The sequence below is a fragment of the Crinia signifera genome, chromosome 1 (assembly GCF_055691185.1).
Source record: "Crinia signifera chromosome 1, ASM5569118v1, whole genome shotgun sequence".
Lineage (NCBI taxonomy): Eukaryota > Metazoa > Chordata > Amphibia > Anura > Myobatrachidae > Crinia > Crinia signifera.
This window is the reverse complement of record NC_139217.1, coordinates 338,616,578-338,639,530: the sequence shown is the minus strand read 5'-3', so window position 1 is coordinate 338,639,530 and position 22,953 is coordinate 338,616,578. Positions and strand designations below refer to the sequence as shown.

Sequence of the window (22,953 nt, the reverse complement as noted above, 5' to 3'; positions counted from 1 at the left end):
GGGTATTTATACCCAGACGCTGTACCTAGCAAACCACCTTGAAAAAGCTGCAGGGGCAGCGAAACGCCTTGGCCATTTGGTACACCCATCCAGCTGCCTTTACATCACCCTCAGCCTGTGCCTACCATGTAGTAACCGCCATGGGTCACAAAGCTGAAGGGTTGTCTTAAGGGTTTGTATATTGTGCCAGGATAGGGGCAGGGATCTGAGGAGAGGGGGTGATTTATCTATTGTTGGGTCAGCTACTGAATTAAAATCCCCTGCTATTATTAGTTTATGTATTGTGCGACCAGCTAATAGTTGGGTCAATTATGACAGGAAACGTTCCGGCTGTATATTAGGGGCGTATATGTTGAGAATAGTTTATGGGGGGGGGGGTGGATCTTAGAATGCACACCCGATTTACATGAGGTGCTATCATGCTGGGACTTGTAGTTCTGCAAAGAAAGACATGTGGTGCAGATGCACACTCCATATTATTAATCAAAATCAATCAATAATAGAGGTTCTTGGTATATTCATTGGCCAAGAAATATTTGCCCACCAACCAGCTTCACGGTAACCTCATTTCTGGTGGGTCCCTAATACTAAGAATCTGGGGCGCGGAACCCCAAAAAGGCCAACATAAGCCAGTCACCCAAGGGCAGCACACAAGTGAAAAACTAAGCTATAAATGTGTGTTAATAAGAAAGAAGCAGGAGCTAGAGGTTAAAAAGTGTAGTGGTAGGAAGTATAATATTAGTGAAAATAAATAGTGCTAAATGTTGAGAATAGTGTAGGTGGTATGCCCTATTTCAATATCAAGGAGTAAGTATCAACCCTCTATGTCCTCAACCTTGTCCAAGAGTTTATGTTGTAAATTTTTATGTAGCAGGATGGCCACTCCGCGAGATTTAGTTCTGTATAATGCCGTGATACATTCCCCTATCCATCTGGCTCTAATGGTAGATTCCCCATTTGCTAGCCAATGTGTCTCCTGTAATAATACTATGTCCGGAGACAATTTGCGCAAGCGGGTTATTACCTTTTTTCATTTAATTGGAGTGTTAAGGCCATTCACATTCCAAGAGACAATGTTAAGGTGGGGTGGGGGATTATTCCCACCCAATGGGCCTACGTGATCAGACATGATTCCAAACTGCTAGGGTATTGGGAGGGAGAGACACTGCGCTTCTGATGAACCCATAGTATATAACACATATTAAATAGTGTGAAACACATTTTGAAAATTCCTTTCCCCCCTTCCCGGAGTTTGACAATCACAAGATAAATGTACAATAAACAGTTGCTCAACAAATTTACATGGTGTTTGTTTCTATTTTTGAAAAAACCCTTGTCGGGCAAAAATTGCCCACTAACTGTAACTGAGGACCCCATCTTGTTCCAGGTGGGGTTCTCCGACAACAATTTTAATATTCTTATACCTCTTAACTTTTGTATTGTCATAGTATAGGGCCATAGGCCTCCTCTAATGTAGGAAATATAAAGCATGTTCAGGAATGCAGACTTATAGATATTCAGTATTACAATTTAACAGAAGGATAACTTCAACTCTTGTAATCCCTTTTAAATCTTATCATCCAGAAATATTAATCTAAATCGTCAACCAGAATCGTCCTGACTATTACCCTTACGGGTGATAAGGGGACCAAGGTTGTCCCCTCATGAGATATTCTTTAGCTCTTTCGGGATCAGTGAAGAAAATGGGTCTACCATTTTCCATGATTCTCAGTTTGGCTGGATACATTAATGCAAATCTACGGTCACGTTCCATCAAGAGTTTACAAACCGGGGAGAACTCCTTTCTTTTCTGAGACACCATTGTGGAAAAATCCTGATTTTGTGACCCTCAACCTGGAGAGTTTGTGCGGCCCTATAGGCCGACAGGATTTTTCCACAATGGAAAGTCTAGAGATTTAGCTATCGTCGGTCTAGGTCTAGAGGCCTGATCCTGCCTGTCAGGGCCCACTCTATGCGCTCTCTCGACCTGTGGAGGGTCATCAGGGCTGTACACACCTAATGCAGTAGGAATTTTAATTGTAATGAAATCTATTAATTGGGGTCCACGTATTGCCTCTGGGACACCTACCGGTATGAAGCGTAAATTGCTCCTCCAATTCCTGTTCTCCAGGTCGTCTAGTTTCGCCATGAGAGTTTGAATTATTTGTTCTCTGCAATCAATTGTGGCCTGCATAGACTGGGTCATATCCTCATTGTTACTAAGTCGTTGCTCTAAAGTCGCTATTCTAGTGGTATTAGAGTCAATTTTAGTAAGGGAGGTTTCTAGTCTGGTGTGTAAGTCTTCAAACTTTTTATCAAGCAAGGGCATTAACATCTGTATCATGACTTTAGCGTTATCCTCAGGAGTAGGTATCGCAGAGGGTGGTGGAGGGGTGGCTGATTGTTCCATAATGGAACTATTTGTGGAAAATAATGGGGGAGATCGTGGTGACACCACTGTAGATGTTTTTTGGCGGTTCCTGCCCATGTTTTGATCAGAGGATTGAGTACTGGTCTGTGATGAAGAGGCCTTCTCCAAGTACCTGTCCATACCCCACTCGTAGAAGGATTAGGCCCTAAGTCCCCCTGACTGATGGAATTTTTTTTTCGGTGATCTCAGATAGATTACCACATATGAGAGAAATATCTAGTCTGCTAAATAAATGTAGGAGGCCCAGATACCCCAAAGCTTAGGAGTGAACTACATTCTGTCACCCGCAACAGGAAATTCAGTGATATTCTACTTCAAGTTATTTAGAGTTATGTTCTGGGGGAGCTGCTATCAGCTAGTAGAGATATGAACAGTGTAAATAACAACTGGTTATTAGCTCAGTATGTCTAATTTAGCCATGCAACCTGAGCAAGGCACACCAGGTGGCGCCCCCATATCACACCATGTATAAGAGGCAGTTGATTTGAGTACCCGATGCACCCAGGCAATTCGTTAAAAAACATGAATATGACAAACAGTGCATAAGTACCATAAATTTCTATTGGTTTCCCTTCCCAGCACACAGCCCCCTATCTAGGAATTAAGCGATCAGACAATCCCAAATACCAGTTTGGAGCCTGCACTGAAGAGGAGTTTTTCAGCTGCTTGTGCAAGATTCTTATGAAGTTATGTGCAGGAGGCAAGGTAGTCCGGGCACACACCAGAGCCACCCAACGGGCAAGTACCAGCCCAATTCGGACCTCAAATAGATAGAAAATGTCACCAAGTTCAAATTAAGCGACCGTGTATCAGTGAGCCTGCGGTATCCAGCAGTTAGGGGTAACAAGCTTCCTCCCTCTCCAGTTCCATCCACAGTGGGTCGAGGTGATTCCAATTTTGGAATCACCTCGATTTTGCAGCTAATCTCAGGGCTGCACTATTTTCGCAGGCTGGGCGACGATTACCTGATCACAGGGCTCTGCAAAGTAGCAGCCATACGATCAGGTCTGAATAACCCCCATTATAATGATACATGTGCAATTTGTAAATAAACTACAATTATACACACACACACACACACAATTCACACTTCTATAGCTTCTCTGTTTTCTCTGTCTACCTCTTTTGGTTCCCGTGTTATAGCAACCATCCCCCAATCCAACCCAACCCCTCTTTTTTCTCCCCATTCCCTCCTAGAGTTGCACTGTGTTCCCTATAAGTAATATAATAGCATAAGTAGTGTTGATTCTAGTACCCTGCATCAGTTTTGCTTCCCTGCCTTGGGTGTCGCTCTCTGCTGTGCTGCAGCTTCTAGCACAGTGTGGTCTGTATATCAGCTATGATATGCAGTCCAGACCTGTGTTAGAAGCACCACAGCATAAGATGCAGGGTGCTAGAATAAAGAAAGTGAAGTGAAAATTTACTTTATTGTTCATAGCAATATTGACTTTATTGTTTTAAAAGTTAAGCAATCTGCGACCAACTAATGGCTAATTTAACAACCCCTCCTTCCAGCCAGTAGCCATTGACACTGTCTTTGGCAGACATCACAGCTTTTTAACACTTATGTTAATTGCAGGACTTTTATGTAGGTCTGGAGTCTTTCTGTTTTTTTTTTTTTTTATCTTATTTTATGTTTCTCTCTATAACTAATACTGCTTTCACATTGCAGAAATGGGTAATGACACGGTATTCTTAAATGGGACTTTAAAACGGGTCTGAGCCTTGAGACCTTTCACATTGCAGGTGAAAACCGTTTTAAAAATCATTTAATACCATTCAAACATTCAACCCGTTTAACCCCCAAGGGACACGTTTCAAGCCATTGAAATAGAGCTGTTCAAACTGCCAAAAAGCGGCTTTAAAACGTGTAGGACTCTGCTTTTTAACCGTGTTGAAATACCGGTTAACTTTAACCGGTAAATCAACTCTGGCACTTTCACATTGCAGCCTTAAACGTTTTAAAATGGAAAAAAAACGGCAATATACCGTTTTAAAAGTGCGATGTGAAAGGGGTATTAGAGTTAGTATAATACAGTTGGTGCTTTATAAACTGACTCATTATAATACAGATTGGATACTATTTTTATGATGTGAGATAATTGCACATAAAAGTTAAACAGTAATCTGTTAACAGTAACAGTAATCTGTGTCTCTTCTGTCAACTCAGCCAATGATCCCAGCAGTGATGGATTCCCAAGATGAAACTCCATTTCACATTGTCACTCCACTGAAGGAAAGTTTTGCTCTGTCCAAGGTAGCTGGGACACAGGTCCTCATGAAGCTAGAAAACATCCAACCAATGGGGTCCTTCAAAATACGTGGTATAGGACATTTCTGTCAGAAGGTATGTTATGATGGTCACCCATAATGTTTTGTTTTTAAATGAACTCTGAAGCTGAGTAAATATTAGCCAATTATCGTAAACGACATGCATGATAACGATATTGTTAATGGTATTTTAATGCTTTTTGGCTAAATGTGTAAGCACTGTGGGACTAATTGAGCAATCAGGTGATTTTCACACTTCGTCACATGCGCAGTGGGCACACAGCACATACACAAAGCTTATAGTGCAATCACATTCCATAAGGATGCGATCACACTTTGAGTGACAGTGGCGTGCGTTGAAGGGGCGGCAATACAGCATTTAAGGTGAGTATTCCGGACAATGCATGTATGGATCATTTTTGGGGTGGTTGCCTGATGACACAAGCAGCCCCTGCAATACGAACAATAGCTTCAATGGGAAGAGGGTAAAAGCCGGAAACATCGTAAATGCATTGAAAAAGTCGGAATCCTTGTAAAGTGTATTAGAAAAGCAGGAAATTATAGCAAATGCATTGGAAAAGCTGGAAATCATAGTAAATGCATTTAAAAAGCTGAAAATCATAGTAAATGTATTGAAAAGGCTGGAAATCATAGTAAATACATGTAAAGTATATTAGAAAAGCCGGAAATCATAGTAAATGCATTGAAAAAGCCGGAAACCATGTAAATTGTATTGGGTATGTATCATTGGATAGACAGCAATTAGGTCGACAAGCATTATGTCGATACCACTAGGTCGACATGACTGAAGATCGACGTGGGTCAGGCATGTCATTAGGTCGATACAAGCATTTGGTCAACATGGGGAAGGTCGACATGGGGTTTTTCACCTTTTTTTTTGTCCCGAATTTAGACACAGTCGACAAGGACACTGAAACTTAGCACCTCGTAGGGCTCGATGCTCTAGTGCATGTCGACCTAGCGGTGTCGACCTAATGCTTGTAGAGCTAGTTACCATATCCCAGTATATTAGAAAAGTTGGAAATCATAGTAATGCATTGAAAAAGACAGATACCATGCAAAGTGTATTAGAAAAGCCGGAAACCATAGTAAATTCATTAAAAAGCCGGAAACCATGTAAAGTGTATTAGAAAATCCGGAAATCATAGTACATGCATTGCAAAAGACAGAAACCATGTAAAGTGTATTAGAAAAGCCGGAAATCATAGTAAATGCTTTAAAAAGGTCGGCCACCATGTAAAGTGTATTAGAAAAGCCGGAAATCACAGTACATGCATTGAAAAAGCCGGAAATCATAGTAAATGCATTGAAAATGACAGAAACCATGCAAAGTCTATTAGAAAAGCCGGAAATCACAGTACATGCATTGAAAAAGCCGGAAATCATAGTAAATGCATTGAAAATGACAGAAACCATGCAAAGTCTATTAGAAAAGCCGGAAATCACAGTACATGCATTGAAAAAGCCGGAAATCACAGTACATGCATTGAAAAAGCCGGAAATCATAGCACATGCATTGAAAAAGCCGGAAATCATAGCACATGCATTGAAAAAGCCGGAAATCATAGTACATGCATTGAAAAAGCCGGAAATCATAGCACATGCATTGAAAAATACAGAAACCATGTAAAGTGTATTAGAAAAGCTGAAAATCATATAAGATGCATTGAAAAAGCCGGAAGTCATAGAACATGCATTGAAAAAGTTGGAAAAGGCAGCGACCTTACCTTACAGTAGGATTTTGCTAAGATTTTTGCAAATTAGCTGACATAGGTTCATGACCCTATACAATAAACATATTTGTTTTTCTCTAGCCAATGCTATATACAAGAAGCATGCTGCTGCTCAATACAACAGGGCCCATTTACCATAGATTGCATATGCATATGCTTTTTCAATACATTTACTATGTTTCTGGCTTTTTCAATGCTATGATTTACAGCTATTCTAATACACATTACATGGTGTTTGGCTATTTCAATATATTAACTATGATTTCCAGCTTTTTCTAATACACTTTACGTGGTTTAATGCTTGTATCGACCTAATGAAATGTCGACCTGACCCACGTCGACCTTCAGTCATGTCAATATTTTTGCATGTTGACCTTCAGTCATGTCGACCTACTTGCTGTCTATCCAGGGCCGGTGCAAGGCACCGGAGCGCCCCAGGCGAGTCGGGGTGGGGGCGCCCCGGTGCCGGGGGGGGTACCTGTCCTGCGGCGCTGTGTATTTAAATCTGGCGGCGTAGGCAGCGGGGGTCCCTGCAGTCCATTAGAAATCACGAGCGCTATCCGCCGGGCTATGCGGAAGCGCTTCTAGTGTGAAAACACTGGCAGCACGCTGATTGGCTGAGATCAGCGTGCGCCGTGCTGCCAGAGTTTTCACACTAGAAGCGCTTCCGCATAGCCCGGCGGATAGCGCTCGTGATTTCTAATGGACTGCAGGGACCCCCGCTGCCTCTGCCGCCAGATTTAAATACACAGCGCCGTAGGACAGGTACCCGGGCGTCACAAAATGCCGCCCTCCAGTGGCCGGCGCCCTAGGCAAATGCCTAGATTTGCCTAGTGGTGGCGCCGGCCCTGTGTCTTTCCAATGATCCATACCCAATACACTCTACATGGTTTCCGGCTTTTTCAATGCATTTACTATGATTTCCGGCTTTTCTAATATACTTTACATGTATTTACTATGATTTCTGGCTTTTTCAATACATTTACTATGATTTCCAGCTTTTTGAATGCATTTACTATGTTTTCCAGCTTTTCCTAATACACTTTACATAGTTTCCGGCTTTTTCAATGCATTTGCTATGATTTCCGGCTTTTCTAATACACTTTACATGGTTTCTGGCTTTTTCAATGCATTTACTATGTTTCCGGCTTTTACCCACCCCGCTTCAATGCGCCTGTCTTCGCAACCAAGCTGCAAAGGCAGGTGTCCACCCTGGTTGCTGCGATTGTGGCAATTTCTAAAATGTGATCACAATTATATTGCTATTGAAGAGCAGGGCGGCCCATTTCAAGCCAGGCATCCCCCAGCATGCAATAGCATACAGTCACAGTTTTGTTATTTTTAGCAAAATTGTTACTGCAACTATATTAGCCCCTAAATTGATAATGCTGCATGCTCTCGTGGGTCATTAATGCCCCCCTCTGTCATCTGTGCATGCAGTCATAATATGACAATTTCATCAACAACAGCATTCATATCTGTATGCATCTGTACATAGGCGTGCGCAGCACATTTTATTAGGGGGTGCACTGTCAAAGTGGACCTATTGGGCATGTCTAACACCGCCAATCAGGCGTGCACTCACTACAATATAAAACGTCTCTCAGCCACACCATAATCTCCTGCCTATTTCAGTTTTAATCCTCTAATTACTCTGTGTAACAGTACATGCAAATAAAGTCAAAATCATATCTGGATGACAAAGATACTGTATGTAGTGATACTGTATGACAATGGTGTAATACAATTAATAATGCAAAACACACATACTGTGATTGATGGGCGGTTGTTTTAATGGAATACAGGTCTAAAAAGCAAAAGTGTCGACCTTTTGTCTATTTCGCCCTAATGCATTTTGACCTTTTTGTGTGTCGAGCTTTGGCCCGTCAACCCAAAGTGGTCAACCTAATGACCGTGTCCTTTTTACTGTTGACCCTATGACCCACATTCTATGCTCCAGATACTAAACACCACCTGCATTAACCAGTGTCTGGCTGGACCTGTCATGCTGTATATTCCAGCATTGTATTGACACAAAATGAACCCTGTGTTGACCGGCTTACCTCGTTATGGGGGGGATGCTCTAACATCCGCACCCCCTTACCGCCTCCTGGGTGGGATGTACTAAGGGGAAAAGCGGTAAAACTGCTGTTTTACCGAATTTTTCTATGTATGAAAACGCCACCGGCACGAAACCGCAGATACCTTATAGAAGCCTATGGGCTTCTTTTCGCCGCCTGCCGGCTCCACCGCTGCCCCGTTGCCCAAAGGTTGCACAATGCAGTATCGTGCCGGCGGCGTTTTCATACACAGAAACATGCGGTAAAACGGGTGTTTTACCGCATTTTCCCCTTAGTACATCCCGCCCAGAATCTCCCCCTATACCTTGTTAATAGGCCAGTCCCTGGTTAAGTTATTCATACTGTGGCCTAACTTCCATCACACACCGCAGACACCACAGCAGTTATTTTACACTGATAAATATGATGTTTTATGAAGATGATTTAAAATATAACATTTTATATTTTTTTCTCTGCAGTTGGCAAAGAAGGGATGCAAGAAATTTGTCTGCTCCTCAGGTATCCAAATCCTATATTTATGATGATCCTATTTATCTGTTCTTCAATGCTCCCAACTTGTCTTTCTAGGTGTTTTATATTTCCCATGTACACCTTTGTAAACACCAGTTTCTCAGTATATCTCATTGGTAAATACAATCTGATTTCCCTGCCATCTCTCACAGGTGGGAACGCTGGGCTGGCAGCATCATATGCCTGCAGTAAGCTGGAGCTTCCTTCTACAATTGTTGTTCCTGAATGCACTTCTGAAAAAGTCATACACAAACTGCGGGATCTTGGAGCAGAAGTTGTGGTGACAGGGAAGGTAATAGAATCAGTGGCATATTTATAATGTGTGCAGTGTACATGGGCCCCTGAGTCCAGGGGTCCCCACACAGCTCAGCCTGCATACCCCTCCAGAGTCCAGCAATGACGGCAGCAATGCTACGGAAATTGCCAGAAAATGTCCGCTGGAGATCTGTGCATGACCATTAATGTCTGAGCCCTCTACAGCTCAGATTTTACAGGAGGCAGCCCAGATGGAGGAGGATGCACGCGGGCCTCCTTCTCTCTTACAATGCCCCTGTTCAGAACAGAAATAGGGGAACAGCATTGTGCAGGTATATGTATCCATGTATCCATACATAGGTTTATTATTAGAGAAGAGCATATACACATTCATCAACTTATCTACAGTACTTTCAGAATTAATCAAACACTCAAGGGCATTTTTATTAATCATTGTCCTGATTTTAGATATAATATCAATATCAATATCAATATCAATATATATATATATATATATATATATATATATATGTATATATATATATATATGTATATATATGTATGTATGTATGTATGTATGTATGTATGTATGTATGTATGTATGTATGTATGTAAGAGGTCATTAAAGACAGCACACAGTTTCCTCCTGTAGTAAATTCTTGTATTTCTGGTGCACAGTTCATAAAAGTAAAATATTCACACTCACCCTCCTGTAGATAGAATAGTGGGAGAACTGGCAATCCAGGTATAAAGAGCCAACGTAATATTATTAAGGCATGAGAGAAGTGTACACACATACAGCCCAACAGCCGCTTCAACTGCACACAGCAGTCTTCCTCAGGGGCTGAGGAAAACGGCTGTGTGTACATTTCTCTCATGCTTTAAGAAAATTGGATCTTGATACCTGGATTGCCGGTTCTTCCACTATTCTGTCTATAGGAGGGGGAGGGTGAGGGTGAATATATATATATATTTGCTGTGTCAGTCCGGCACTCTCCACAGCATGTGTAAATGTCCCGGGTGCCCTGCAGATAAAATGGATACAATTCAGCAGAAACAACAGTGGCACTCAGCTGGTAAAAAAAAAAGTTACTTTAGTTAAAAACGACCAATGTTTCGGGGTTCAGCATAACCCCTTGTACACCTTCACAAAGGTTATGCTGAACCCCGAAACGTTGGTCGTTTTTCACTAAAGTAACTTTTTACTTCCCCCCTGAGTGTCACTGTTGTTTCTGCTATATATATATATTACAATCTGTGCTATAAAATGCGCATTTTACACTGGGTGCGATCTGAACTACATGAGATTGGAACTACACCAGACTTTGGCCACACTACAATAGTATGTAGTAGAATACCTGCATGCGCATACCATTTTGCACTGTGATATTGACTACGCAGGATCATGCATCGCATCACAAGATAATTTGAACTAGACGTGATGCAATTTGAACTAAATAGATCAAACTGCACTGTGTGTGTGTGTCTAAAATGCATGCTCCAGAACCTTTGTATATAATTTTGAGTAACTACAGGTGACAGTCATAAATGTAACAGGGTGGCAAATAGGCACTGCAGGTCTCTTGGTGCACTGCTGGTGGTGACGGCTGCTTTCACAAGTGGATGGATGGGAGGGTTGTATTTATTTCCAAGTTGGTAATATTGCTGATTTTAACGTAACTTTAAATTAGGCTTATATAGCCTATCATCGATGACCACTTACTATTGTAAAGCGCAACGGAATCTGCTGCGCTATATAAGAAACTGTAAATAAATAAATAATTGGATAAAGAAGCTAAATGTAGACAATTAACTAGATGATGAATAACATAATAGGCCCATACCTGACTCCAAATTCTCCCCATCCCAGTGCATCAATTCAGCCATTTGAGAGCTGCGCCTAGGGCATAAATGATCTTCTGTCATCCCCATAAGGCCTCTACAATGAGCTGACTTATCTGTCTTTTGAATTAATAACCCCCATAGTCTCTCCATTGTGCTAAGCCAGTCTACTCTATTATTTTGAGTATGAAGGAACAAATAATTTATCGAGATTGCTCTATAGGAGGGATTCTCTCTCGTCAACTAATTGTCTAAAGCAGGTGATTCCCAAACTTTTTGAATCACGGTACCTTAAAGTATCAGAATATTTTTCCTAGAATTTCATTAAAAAATTATTAAATGAAATAAGTTGTGATTAAATTTTCTCCTTAGGTCCAGTAATGTGGTAAGGAACATGATTCACTTCTGTTGACCCACATATTTTATAATTGGAAGCCACAAACACTGATTTTGCCTATTATATTGACTATAACGCACACATATTCCGCAGCGCTTTACAGAGAATATTTTAAACATTCACATCAGTCCCTGCCCCAGTGGAGCTTACAATCTATATTCCCTACCACATGTACACGCACACACAGACATTGTAGGGTTAATTTGTTGGGAGCCAATTAACCTACCAGTATATTTTTGGATTGTGGGAGGAAACCGGAGTACCCGGAGGAAACCCATGCAAGTACAGGGAGAATATACAAACTCTGCATAGTTGGGGCCATGGTGGGAATTAAACCCATGACCTCAGTGCTCTGAGGCAGTAATGCTAACCATTACACCATTCGTACTGCCCCAGTCATCTGATCAGAGCACACTGGAAAGACCAATGCACCCCAAATATAATTAAAGTATACATTTGAACAAAAAAGTATTGCTTTTGATAATTTTTATATTCACAAAATGGTAGTCACCTGCCAGTGGCGGCTCCAGGCGGGAGGCTGTAGCATAGGCCAAAATTCAAATAGGGGAGCCACAACCACTGCCAGTGAGTCAGTTTGGAATGGCAGTTGGTGGCAGTGGCTGTGCCTTCTCTATTAGTATTTGAACTGTACTTCTGAAATCCCCCCCCCCACAGGTGAAACAGTCAACATGACTTTCTGTCGACAGGTTGTTTTTTCACTGTTTTTTTGACCTGACATGAGCCGACAGGCGGTATTTCATGTCCTACCATCCACTAGGGCGTGGTGGGAGAATAAAATAGTGTGCCGAGCGCAGCGAGCGAAGCGAGGGGCTGCAGTTAACTGCCAACTGTGTCCATGTCTACTGTGTCGACATTCTGATAAAAAAACAATGAAAAAACCCATGTCGACCTCGCAACCTGTCGACGGAAAGTCATGTTGACTGTTTCACCTGTACATTCTATATGTCGGTATTTTGACCATGTTGGGATTTTAAATGTCGTGATTTTGTCCTTGTCGGGATTTTGACCTTGTCGGGATTTTGTCTTTGTCGGTATTATGACCCATTTGGGATTTTGATCCTGTTGGGATTTCATACCAAATCCCCCACTAACATCCTTCTATATGATTCCGCTAATCGCTTACTGCAAATTGGCATTTCTATTTGGATATATACGAAAACCCAGGTGTGTGCATTTGTGCAAAGTCTGTAAGGAGTTTCATGAAACAAACTCACTTTTGGCGACTTGCACCTATTTGGATTTACTCCTAAAACTGTAAAACATTTCCTGAGATCCACAAAGAATGGTTTTTAGTAAACTCTTTAGTATAGTATGAAAGCAGATAGTATTGGCAGATATTCTGGGACCAGTAAAGTAACAGTCCTGGCTATTAAGAGATGGCTAAAACAAGATACCTGAGAGCTGAGACAAGAATCCAGGGTAGCGTATGCAGATCCAGAGGTGAAGAGACACTCCCCACTGCAAGTGAATGACTGTGCTGCTAGCCATCTTACCTAAAATTAAATAATCTGATGGAGGAGTAAATAAAGGAGTGTAATTCCAAAGTATGATGGGTTGGGTGTTCATTCTTTCAACACCTATGTTTGCATTGCACTACTACAACTGTTTCACCTCAAGTAGCTTCCAAATGTCATTTTTCAACTGCAGCCTGTAACAAGGCAGTAAGCTGATTGGTACAAAATATGATAAATCTCCCTGGTTATTAAATTTAAAATAGTCCTAAATCTATCTCACGAGATTATCAAAGCAGAGTCACATATATTCCTTTCATATTTTTAAATGAGCGTGAAACTTGCTGAGAGATAGTCAATCCTTCCAGACAGATTATAAATGCCACCATTCCACATCGTTTTTAATTGACAGAACACCATCATCTTTTCTGTCATTATTTGTGGTCTGTTGCTGCCTCGTGTATTATCTGTCTGGACGGCTTGTGTACTTATATCACCAGTTATATACAAGAGGCAGGTAACAAACATCCCCAAGTGTGGCTTAAGCAACGTATACATTGGACGACATGCAAATGATGGGATGTCCTCAGCAATTTACCTTGAATTCCTGGGCAAATGAGAAAGTGCATACTCACTGTGCAATCTTGCAAAATATATCATCAGGTGTATACTGGCGTTGTCAATCTTTCTGCATGTTCAAAATATTAGTAGAAGCCCCAAACGACCAGCGGGAATGTGCCTCGCCATCCGGATAAAATGTACACAGTGGATGATGTAATCCATTCATTCAGAACCCGGCGTTATCATCCACATAGTTTAAAAAGTTGTCTATGTGTACAAGCTTTAGACTCATCGGGTTTATTTACTAAGATGGGAGTTCTATTGAAGATGCGATGTTGCCCGTACCAACCAATCAGAATCTACATCTTATTTATTTAGCAGATAATAGCTAGAATCATATTGGTTGCCCATAGCAACAGCCTATCTTCAATTGAATTCTCATCCTAGTAAATGAACCCCATCGATGGGATGCCTTGAGAGGGAACTTGTGCAGTGGGAGCATGTGTGTCCCTAGGTGCAAAAAACACCATTCACTGCCGCAACAGAGAAAGGAGCAGTCTCGGCACAGGTACAAGTTTTACAGCTGAGTGGGGCTAAAGTACATATTTATTCTTATGTCAGATAAAATATCTTGTGTAAAGTCATAATAAATGAATCTAATCCAGGTCTGGGATGATGCTGATGCCTGTGCTCACCGCGTGGCCGAAGCTCCAGGCACTGTATATATCTCTCCGTTTAACCACCCTTTGCTTTGGTGAGTATATGGTACGAAGCCCACTAGCGGTCTGCGAGCTGCTGTACTGCATTTTACTACTCTCCTTTTTTTCCAGTTTTTTGTCTTTGGCTTTGTAGAACTTTAGAACACAGTTCTAAACCGGCACTGGACAGAAGCAGAGAAATTGCTTACCCAAATAAAACTAAACAACCTTTATGTATGGGGAATGGAATATCTTATTAGCTTTTACCCACCATTCAGCACCTACATAGCTGCATCAAGCAATGCTTATGGACTCTGAAGGCTCATAAACACTGGGCGACTTTGAGCTGAAAGCCGCTCAAAACAGCAAGTTTGAGCGGCTTTCAGCTCAAAGCCGCCCAGTGTGTATGGCCCGGCGATGAGCGGTGAGTGCTGCTGTGCGCTCCCGCATCATCGCTGGGAAAGCTTTGATTACGGCTTTGCATAGCACTGGGCTATGCAAAGCCATCCGCCCCCGCTGACCGCGCCGGGCGGGGGGAAAGCCACTCAGTGTGTATGCACTGAGCGGCTTTTCCCCCCAGCGATGATAGCGATCATCGCTGTCCATACACACTGGGCATAGTTGCTCAGTTTGTATGGACCACCTTGTGATCATAAGCACAGGCCAATTTTGACACCCACACCACATTTGGGGTGGGGAGCACAAATCTCCAACTTGTCTCTGGAGGACTTAAATGAACAAACATCCCTGATTGTAGCAGGCATGCGCAAGCAAAAATAGCGTTAGAAATAGAAAAAATATCTCATCAAAATCCCCTCGCAGTTTGATGGACAGGAAGTCAGCGTTGGCGGGTGGAAACCTGATGTTTTCTGCGAGTGTCAGGAAAATGGCGTGCCCAGGCGTTTTAAGAAAGGGTGTGTGATGCCAGCGCCGGCCTCAATCAGCCTGTCTTTGTCACAGAGTTGTGGAAGGGTCAGACTTACTTATATTTGCACAGACTCGGAAAATCATTCAATGGTAAGTGGAATGGTATCAGGATACTAAAGCCTGGAATGCCAGTGGTCAGAAGACAGACAGCAAGATGGCCAGGATCCAAACACATTTCAGATACATATGCCAACCCTTCTCCTCTAGCCCCATCCCACCCTGTCGGCAGCCTAACCACCTCTGCAGCCTAACCCTCCCTCTATTGCCTAACACCCCCCCCCCACTCTACCCCTTTCCTCCTACCTTGCATCCTAACCCTCTCCAAGGGCCAAAACCTAACCCCCCTTACTGCCTAACCTTATCCATCCCTGGCATGTTTATATCCTGACTGTCAGGATGACAGCGGTGGCATTGTAAGAGATGCCGGGATTCCAGCATCGGTATTACAACTGCCGGCTTCCCGATCACTGGTATGCTAACAGGATCCCATGTAAAATAATTTCTTTACTTGTTCTTTAAAGGATAAATACCAACCTATAGGGGAAACCTGTCCACAAAACTGGTCCTGGCTGCACTGCTTAAAAAAAGCACTCTGGTTGGGTTTTCTATATTTTGATACTTCAGATACTCACTCAAAGATGTTTGTTTTTCTTATATGTTTTGAAGACTGAAACTTTGATTTAATTTTTAGGGCCAGATGTACTAAGATTCAAAAAGTGATAAAGTGGAGAGCGATTAACAACCAGCCAATCAGCTCGTAACTAATATTTTTCAAACACATCCTGCCACATGGCAGCTAGGAGCTTATTGGCTGGTAGTTCATCACTCTCTACTTTATCACTTTTTGAAGCTTAATACGTCTGGCCCTAATGCTGGCCAAACATCAGACCAACTTTCCTCCAGCCATCCAACTAGTTGCTTGGATGGAATAAAAATATGGTACTGGATGGGAGCAAAGGACAATGAGATATGTGCTCACAAACCCAGGAAAATGGACAAAAACTTTCAAATTGTTTACATCAAACAGGTAAAACTACAGTACCGTGTCTGAGAGTTAGTTTTTGTCCTTTTCCAGATTTTGGGAGCAAATTTCTAAAGTAAATATTACATTTGCTCCCATCCAGTACCATATTTTTATTCCATCCAAAAAGCAGGGTATATTGCGCTCTACCTGATCTATGTGCGTGGTGCTGCTTGTCCTAAGGGTTGTCCAAACCCCTTTCGTATAGTTTTAATGGGTAGATGGATAGCGCACTCTGTGGTTGTTTGTGGTGTGAGTCAGTCGGGGGAAGGGGGGGGAAGAGGTGGGAGGACGAGAGATGGGATCGGGGAAACAAAGGGGAGGGAGGTGTTTGGGAGTAAGAGAGGTGTTGGATGGGTCACTTAGGTGTTCAAATAACAGTCAGGATGGATGAATAGTAAAATTAAGAATTTTTATTGAAGATACAATCTTTAGTGGGTGCTCCACTGGGGCTAGTGTCGACATAGTCTATGGTATAGGTGTCGATGGATGTCGGGGGACACCTAGCTGTCCCTAATAGGAGCCCTTGTGGGGATTGGGATGCCAACAGGTTCCCTTATACCATACGTCCTAAAGGGACCTATGTCTCCTAAAAGGGATACAGTTGGGTGTAAAATGTCTCTGTGGGCTGTGATGATCGTTAATGTTGACGGCGTGTAGTACTGTTTAGGAGCCCCGTGGGGATCAGGGTGCCAACAGGTACCTTTATACCAAAAATCCCGCGGACTTATGTCTCCTGGAGTCTTAGGTGGCACTGCTTGAGCAGTGATGTATATTGTGGAAGTCCTGGATGGGAGAAGTGAAAGCAAGTAGCGGCGCCCCGCACCTTGCTTCTTACCCCGTTCGTTGTAGATGTGTTGTGCCGTCCTGGGCTCTCTTGGAGTCCAGATGGGTCCCGTTAGGTGCTTGGACCAGTGTAGCGTCTGGTGTTAAATCCCCGCTGACAGCGTGTGTGCCGAGTCGCCGGTCTGCTGGACCCGGCGTGTCTCAGTGCACCGCTTGTGACGTCAGCGCGCTCTACTCACACGGAGGAGACGGAGGAGTATGGTATTGTTTGCAGAGCCTTGTGGGTGCTGTAGTTTCTTGTCCAACGCGTTTCGGCTATGAAAAGCCTTTCTAAAGTAAATATTACATTTGCTCCCATCCAGTACCATATTTTTATTCCATCCAAGCAACTAGTTGGATGGTTGGAGGAAAGATGGTCTGATGTGTGGCCAGCATTAGTCATTCTCTATGCCATGTATTATTTTTCATATTCATTTTCTAGGGAAGGTCATTCCAGTCTTGTGCTTGAACTGAAAGCTTCCATGGGCTCTCAGAAACCAGGAGCGATTGTGGTTGCAGTCGGGGGTGGAGGTCTTCTGGCCGGACTGATTGAAGGGATTACCAAGGTGGGCTGGTCTGATGTGCCCATCCTTGCCATGGAGACTTTAGGAGCACATTGCTTGAATGCAGCCCTCCAAGCAGGAAAATCGGTCACTTTACCTGACATTACTAGGTAAGATGTCTTCAACAAATCATGAGGTAAATTTATTTTGATGCATTTTTAGAGGTTTGGGATACTGGATTCAAAGCAATAATATTCAACACAAAACATGCCGTGTTTTATATTTAATATTATTGCCCCTATAAATCCAGTGGCTGAAACTGCAAAAGCTTTGATGAATACTGCATAGTCACTTTACCCTATGAAGGGGTTATTTTTCAAGAGCAAATTCTATAATACATCCTTCAGACTACAATACTATTGTCTGTGAACCAGCCTTATGCACACATGTGACTAAAGGTCCATACACACTGGTCGACTATGCCCAGCGTGTATGGACAGCGATGATCCCAATCATCGCTGCGGGGAAAGCCGCTCAGTGCATACACACTGAGCGGCTTTCCTCCTGCCCGGCACCATCAGCAAAGCTGTCCGCAAAGTTGCTCATGAAAGTTGTAGGTGAGCGGCTTTTCTGGCAGTGATGCGGGAGCGCGCAGCAGCGCTCATCGACGGGGCATACACACTGGGCTGCGAGCTGAAAGCCGCTCAAACTTGCTGATTTGAACGACTTTCAGCTCAAAGTCACCCACTGTGTATGGGCCTTTACAGAAGAAAATTCCAGAAGTAATAAGCCATTCTGTAGACATTTAGGGCCTGATTCAGACCTGCTCACTAGGCTGTGTATATTCACTGCCTAGCAAGCAGGCAAATACCGCCTCACCGAACGCATCACCCCCCCCCCCACCGCTGATCAAATCTTGCATGCTCACCCCCTTGCTGCCCATCCTGTTGTGAACGCCCCGGTGAGAGTGAAACTCGCCGAAGGTGTTCGCTCCTGGCGGTTGCACATGCGCAAACCCCAACCATCGGTAATGGTCCTCTTCATTTTCTTCTATATGATCTATCATTTTGAAAATATGATGCACTTCCGATATTAACCCTAATAATAAAAATGCATAAAAACACTATTTTGGCACAAGGCTATTTGGGCAGCCCTGTGCTAAAGGGAACAGCTAAATAAAGCTAAACTAGGGAAAATCATTTATTACTTCTTAACAATAACATTATATTGGCATATAATATAACCGATGTCAACAACTATTCAGTTTGTGGTGTATTTTGTGAGAGACAAAGCAAACAATTGTATACTACAATTTATGTGCTTCTCTTTCCAAAGGAACACATCATGGAGGGCTTTTGGCATGGGCGGGCAGGGGTAATTGGAGGACATGGCCAAATCCTTGAATTGTGTCCACATCTTTCGAAATGTTAAAAAATGCCATGTGCAGTGCAATACACTACTACAGTATGTAGCAAATCCATACTCAGTTATCTTAATGCAGAAGGAGACATCTGGTATAAGTAGGCACCGCCTACATCCATTTGTGATTCATTGCTGTATCTGATTCCATTGGGTGGCTGAGTGACCCGTGAGGTCACGAAAGGCGGCTGCCACAACTCCTTCTAAGAGGCCAAGAAATCTGCTACGGATCCTAGCCTTGGCACCCCCACAAATTACTAATAGATCACCCCAGGATAGAATGCAGCTGAAAACCGTACGATTTCAATTAGATTTTGACTATATAGTCAAAATTGAAAAGTATATCTAACCGTGGGGCAGATGTGTTTGAAAAAAGTCAGTAAGGAGCTGATTGGCTGGACATTTATCTCTCCTTATCACCCTTGCATTTATCTCTTGTTAAGGCTTAATACATCTACCCCAGTGTGCCCACAGCTTAAATGTGAGAGTGGAACACTGAAGTGCGAGACGACTCTTCAAACCAGTCACACAAGAGTAGGGCTGGCCATCCACCATCAGTGATTCTACATTATCAATGGATTTGGGCTGATGGTGAATATTTTTGCCATGGATGGCAGAGAACCAGAGGGTTTCTTGCCATTGATGGCACAGAACAGGCTCTTTTTGTTTTCTTTATCTAGAAGGTGCTAGGGCATGAAGCATTGCTCTCAACTCCTCCCTAAAAACCCTGCCCCGGGCTAAGACTGGCCCACAAGAAAGTCAGTGTAAGAACAGAAATGACCATCAGCTGGTGAGATTATCAATGGTCATCCATTGCATAGTTTGCACCCATTGATATTACACCATTGATGGTCATCCCTAAACATTACACCATTGATGGTCATCCCTAAACATGAGCATGATAGAGGGGCATTGCCCATATGATTATGTAGTGTTGTGTTTTCTAGTCCCTTTACTAAAGCATCTATATCTTACAGCGTTGCAAAGTGTCTAGGTGCAAAGACAGTATGTGACAGAGCATTGGAGTGCGCAAGGAAATACAGAGTCATATCTGTGACTGTGGATGACAGGGATGCATTGCGGGCATTGGAGATGTTCCTAGGTAGGTAGAAAGTGCACAGCTATTCTACTGTCTCTCTTTCTAGTGACTCTCTTCATTCATATAGTCTTTTTGCACACATTTCTGGTATTTATGTTTGCACAAAAGATCTGTATATCTAAAACCAGGAACTTTTTTTTGGTACTTGTGGAGTATCACGGCTCCCACGACCTGCATCATATGCAGATCGTATGCTAAAAATCGCATCGCATCGCATGCGATCAAATCGCATGAGATGCGATGCGATCGCACCCGATTTTGCATTGAAATGCATCAGAATACATTGAAATGTGTATTAAACTTGTGAAATGCCCCCAAATGCCATTTTTCATAGTGCACCACCCCCACTATCAACGTCAACCCGAAGCATGGCGAGCGCTGCGAGCCCGCGAGGGGCGGCGGTACGCGTCCTACGACCTTTTCATACCCCCACTATCCACGTCGGCGTGGAGTTGAGAATAGAATAGTGTGGCGAGCGCAGCGAGCCACCGAGCCCGAAGCGTGGCGAGCGGACGCGGATACCTTCACAGCTATACGCGTCCCCTCGCGGGCTTCACAGGTATCCGCGTCCCTTCGCGGGGCTCGCTGCGCTCACTGCGCTCGCCACACTATTCTATTCTCAACTCCACGCCGACGTGGATAGTGGGGGTATGAAAAGGTCGTAGGACGCGTACCGTCGCCCCTCGCGGGCTCGCTGCGCTCGCCACGCTTCGGGTTGACGTTGATAGTGGGGGTGGTGCACTATGAAAAATGGCATTTGGGGGCATTTCACTACTTTAATACACATTTCAATGCATTCTGATGCATTTCAGCGCAAAATCGGGTGCCATCGCATCGGATGCCATCGTATGGCATCCGATGCGATCGCATACGATTTTTGAGCTAAAATGCTCAAAAATCGGTAAAACATCGTATCGCATCGTATGCCATCGTATGCCACTACATATGGCATACGATGGCATACGATTTTTGAGCAAAAATGCTCAAAAATCGGTAAAACATCGCATCGTATGCCATCGTATGCCACTACATATGGCATACGATGCCATACGATGGGAGCCGTGATACTCCACAAGTACCTTTTTTTTTTACCCTATTTCATGCTAATGGAAAACAGGTACCAAAGAGCCCTTTTACACTAAAGGGGTTATTCTGGTTGACACGCTCCGCTACATGTTTGCGCAGGGGAGCGATGTTTTGCAACTGCAATTGTATACTGTATTGTATACTGTATTACACATTCCTGCTTATTTCCATGGCATACAAAGTACTTTCTCTCACATATTTGTTTTTTTACCAGAGGATGAATTGATGCTGGTGGAGGCTGCATGTGGAGCTGCCCTTGCTGCGGTATATTCAGGACACATCCAGCGCCTGCAGCAGGAGGGCAAATTGGAAAAGTCACTGGGGCCAGTGGTAATGATAGTATGTGGAGGAAGTGCAATTAGTTTGTCTGAGCTTCAGAACTTTAAATCCCAGTTGGGAATGGTCTGACTTCTAAATAAAATCATGTAAACTAACATGTCTTTTCATTTTTACTTGTGCTGCTTTAGCTGGCTGACAATACTCAGTTTATTCACTGGAGGGAGTCTGGACACCAACAAATACCTCCGCTGTCTAGGGGAACAAACGTTTGCAAGATTTCTATTAACCTCTGACCTCATTTCTAGCTATTGATCAATATAACGCTCTCGTATTTTCTCTTTGCCTTCTGGTCTTTTCATTTTTTTTCTCTCCCTGATTTAACAGTCTCCCAGCCTTGTGCTTCTGTCTCTTCTCCCCATCTTCTGATGAATTTCTTTCTATCACGAGACCTCGTGCAGATTCTCTTTGGGATCAGACCCCTATAAATCATAACTCTCCAGCCAATAACTTATGTAAAAAGATACCTTGGGGCGGGGAAATCCTATTACCAGAAGCACCATTAATTATACCAAGTCAGCTCTCCCTCCAGTTGTAATACATTATCTACAAACCCTGTAGCGCAGAAGGTGGCCTTCTCTATAGGGGCTGGAAGGGATGCTTAAGGCGTATAGAAAAATATCAATATACTGTAAAAGCCACAAATATGAATTTAGTATCCATCTCTATACATTTCTATTTATCTATATCCAGCTCTGTTTTGCAATTGACTAATGGTGTGTGTGTGTGTGTTTGTTGGTCAGGGGTAGAGGGTATAGATTGTGGATGACTGGTTTGTGAGCTGTTGGGTAGCACCTATAACTTAGGTTTGAATACAGGGTGATGTCTCCTTGCAGGTATGCCTTGGATTGGTCGTCCAGGATAGGGAGGCCAATCCCGGGCCATTTTTTCAATCCCGGGATTGAAAACCTGTCAATCCCGGGATCCCGGGAGTGGCCTCCTGATATGTGAAGGAAATGTGTTAATGGCTGCTGGGCACTGCAGCAGCTCATTACCTGTTCCTGAGGAGCAGGAAGACTGCTAACAGCCGTGCCATGTACACAGCAGCAAGCGGGGGAGGAGGTGCGGAGACTCCGGTCAGACCTGTCTGACCGGAGCGGGGTTGAAGAGATGTTGACTGCAGACTGAGGAGGTCCCGCAACGAACGCAGTGGTGATGGGAGGAAACCAGCCTGCCAGGTGACTTTCGACAGACACGGCGGGGTCAGGACAGTGCATAGCTGCGCAGCGTGACCTCTGACATCACGCTGCGCAGCCACACAGCTTGTTGCTGGGCAGCTGGTGCTCAGCGCTGCTCAGCTGAAAGGGATAAAATATGCATGCGCTTTACAATCCCGAAATCCCGGGATTAGAGACACCAATCCCGGGATTCAAATCTTGGACAAAAATGCCCTAAATCTCAGGATCCCGCCGATCCCGATCCTGGGATTGGCATCTCTAGTCCAGGAACAATTTGAATTATGGTA

The 22,953-nt window shown here is 43.4% G+C and overlaps 1 protein-coding gene across 4 annotated transcripts in view; it reads left to right on the top strand.

Moving 5' to 3' along the window:
- Nucleotides 1–21,586, top strand: part of SDSL (serine dehydratase like) — a 70,766-nt gene extending 49,180 nt beyond the window's left edge. For all 4 annotated transcript variants that reach the window (XM_083145752.1, XM_083145747.1, XM_083145735.1 and 1 more), the window contains 7 exons: nucleotides 4,602–4,778; nucleotides 8,996–9,035; nucleotides 9,200–9,339; nucleotides 14,240–14,328; nucleotides 17,488–17,718; nucleotides 19,945–20,069; nucleotides 21,367–21,586. In XM_083145752.1, the coding sequence (XP_083001878.1) occupies nucleotides 4,605–4,778; nucleotides 8,996–9,035; nucleotides 9,200–9,339; nucleotides 14,240–14,328; nucleotides 17,488–17,718; nucleotides 19,945–20,069; nucleotides 21,367–21,560 (993 nt within the window). In that variant the 5' untranslated portion in view covers nucleotides 4,602–4,604 and the 3' untranslated portion in view covers nucleotides 21,561–21,586. The remainder of the gene's footprint in view (nucleotides 1–4,601; nucleotides 4,779–8,995; nucleotides 9,036–9,199; nucleotides 9,340–14,239; nucleotides 14,329–17,487; nucleotides 17,719–19,944; nucleotides 20,070–21,366) is intronic.
- Nucleotides 21,587–22,953: the final 1,367 nt, after the last annotated feature.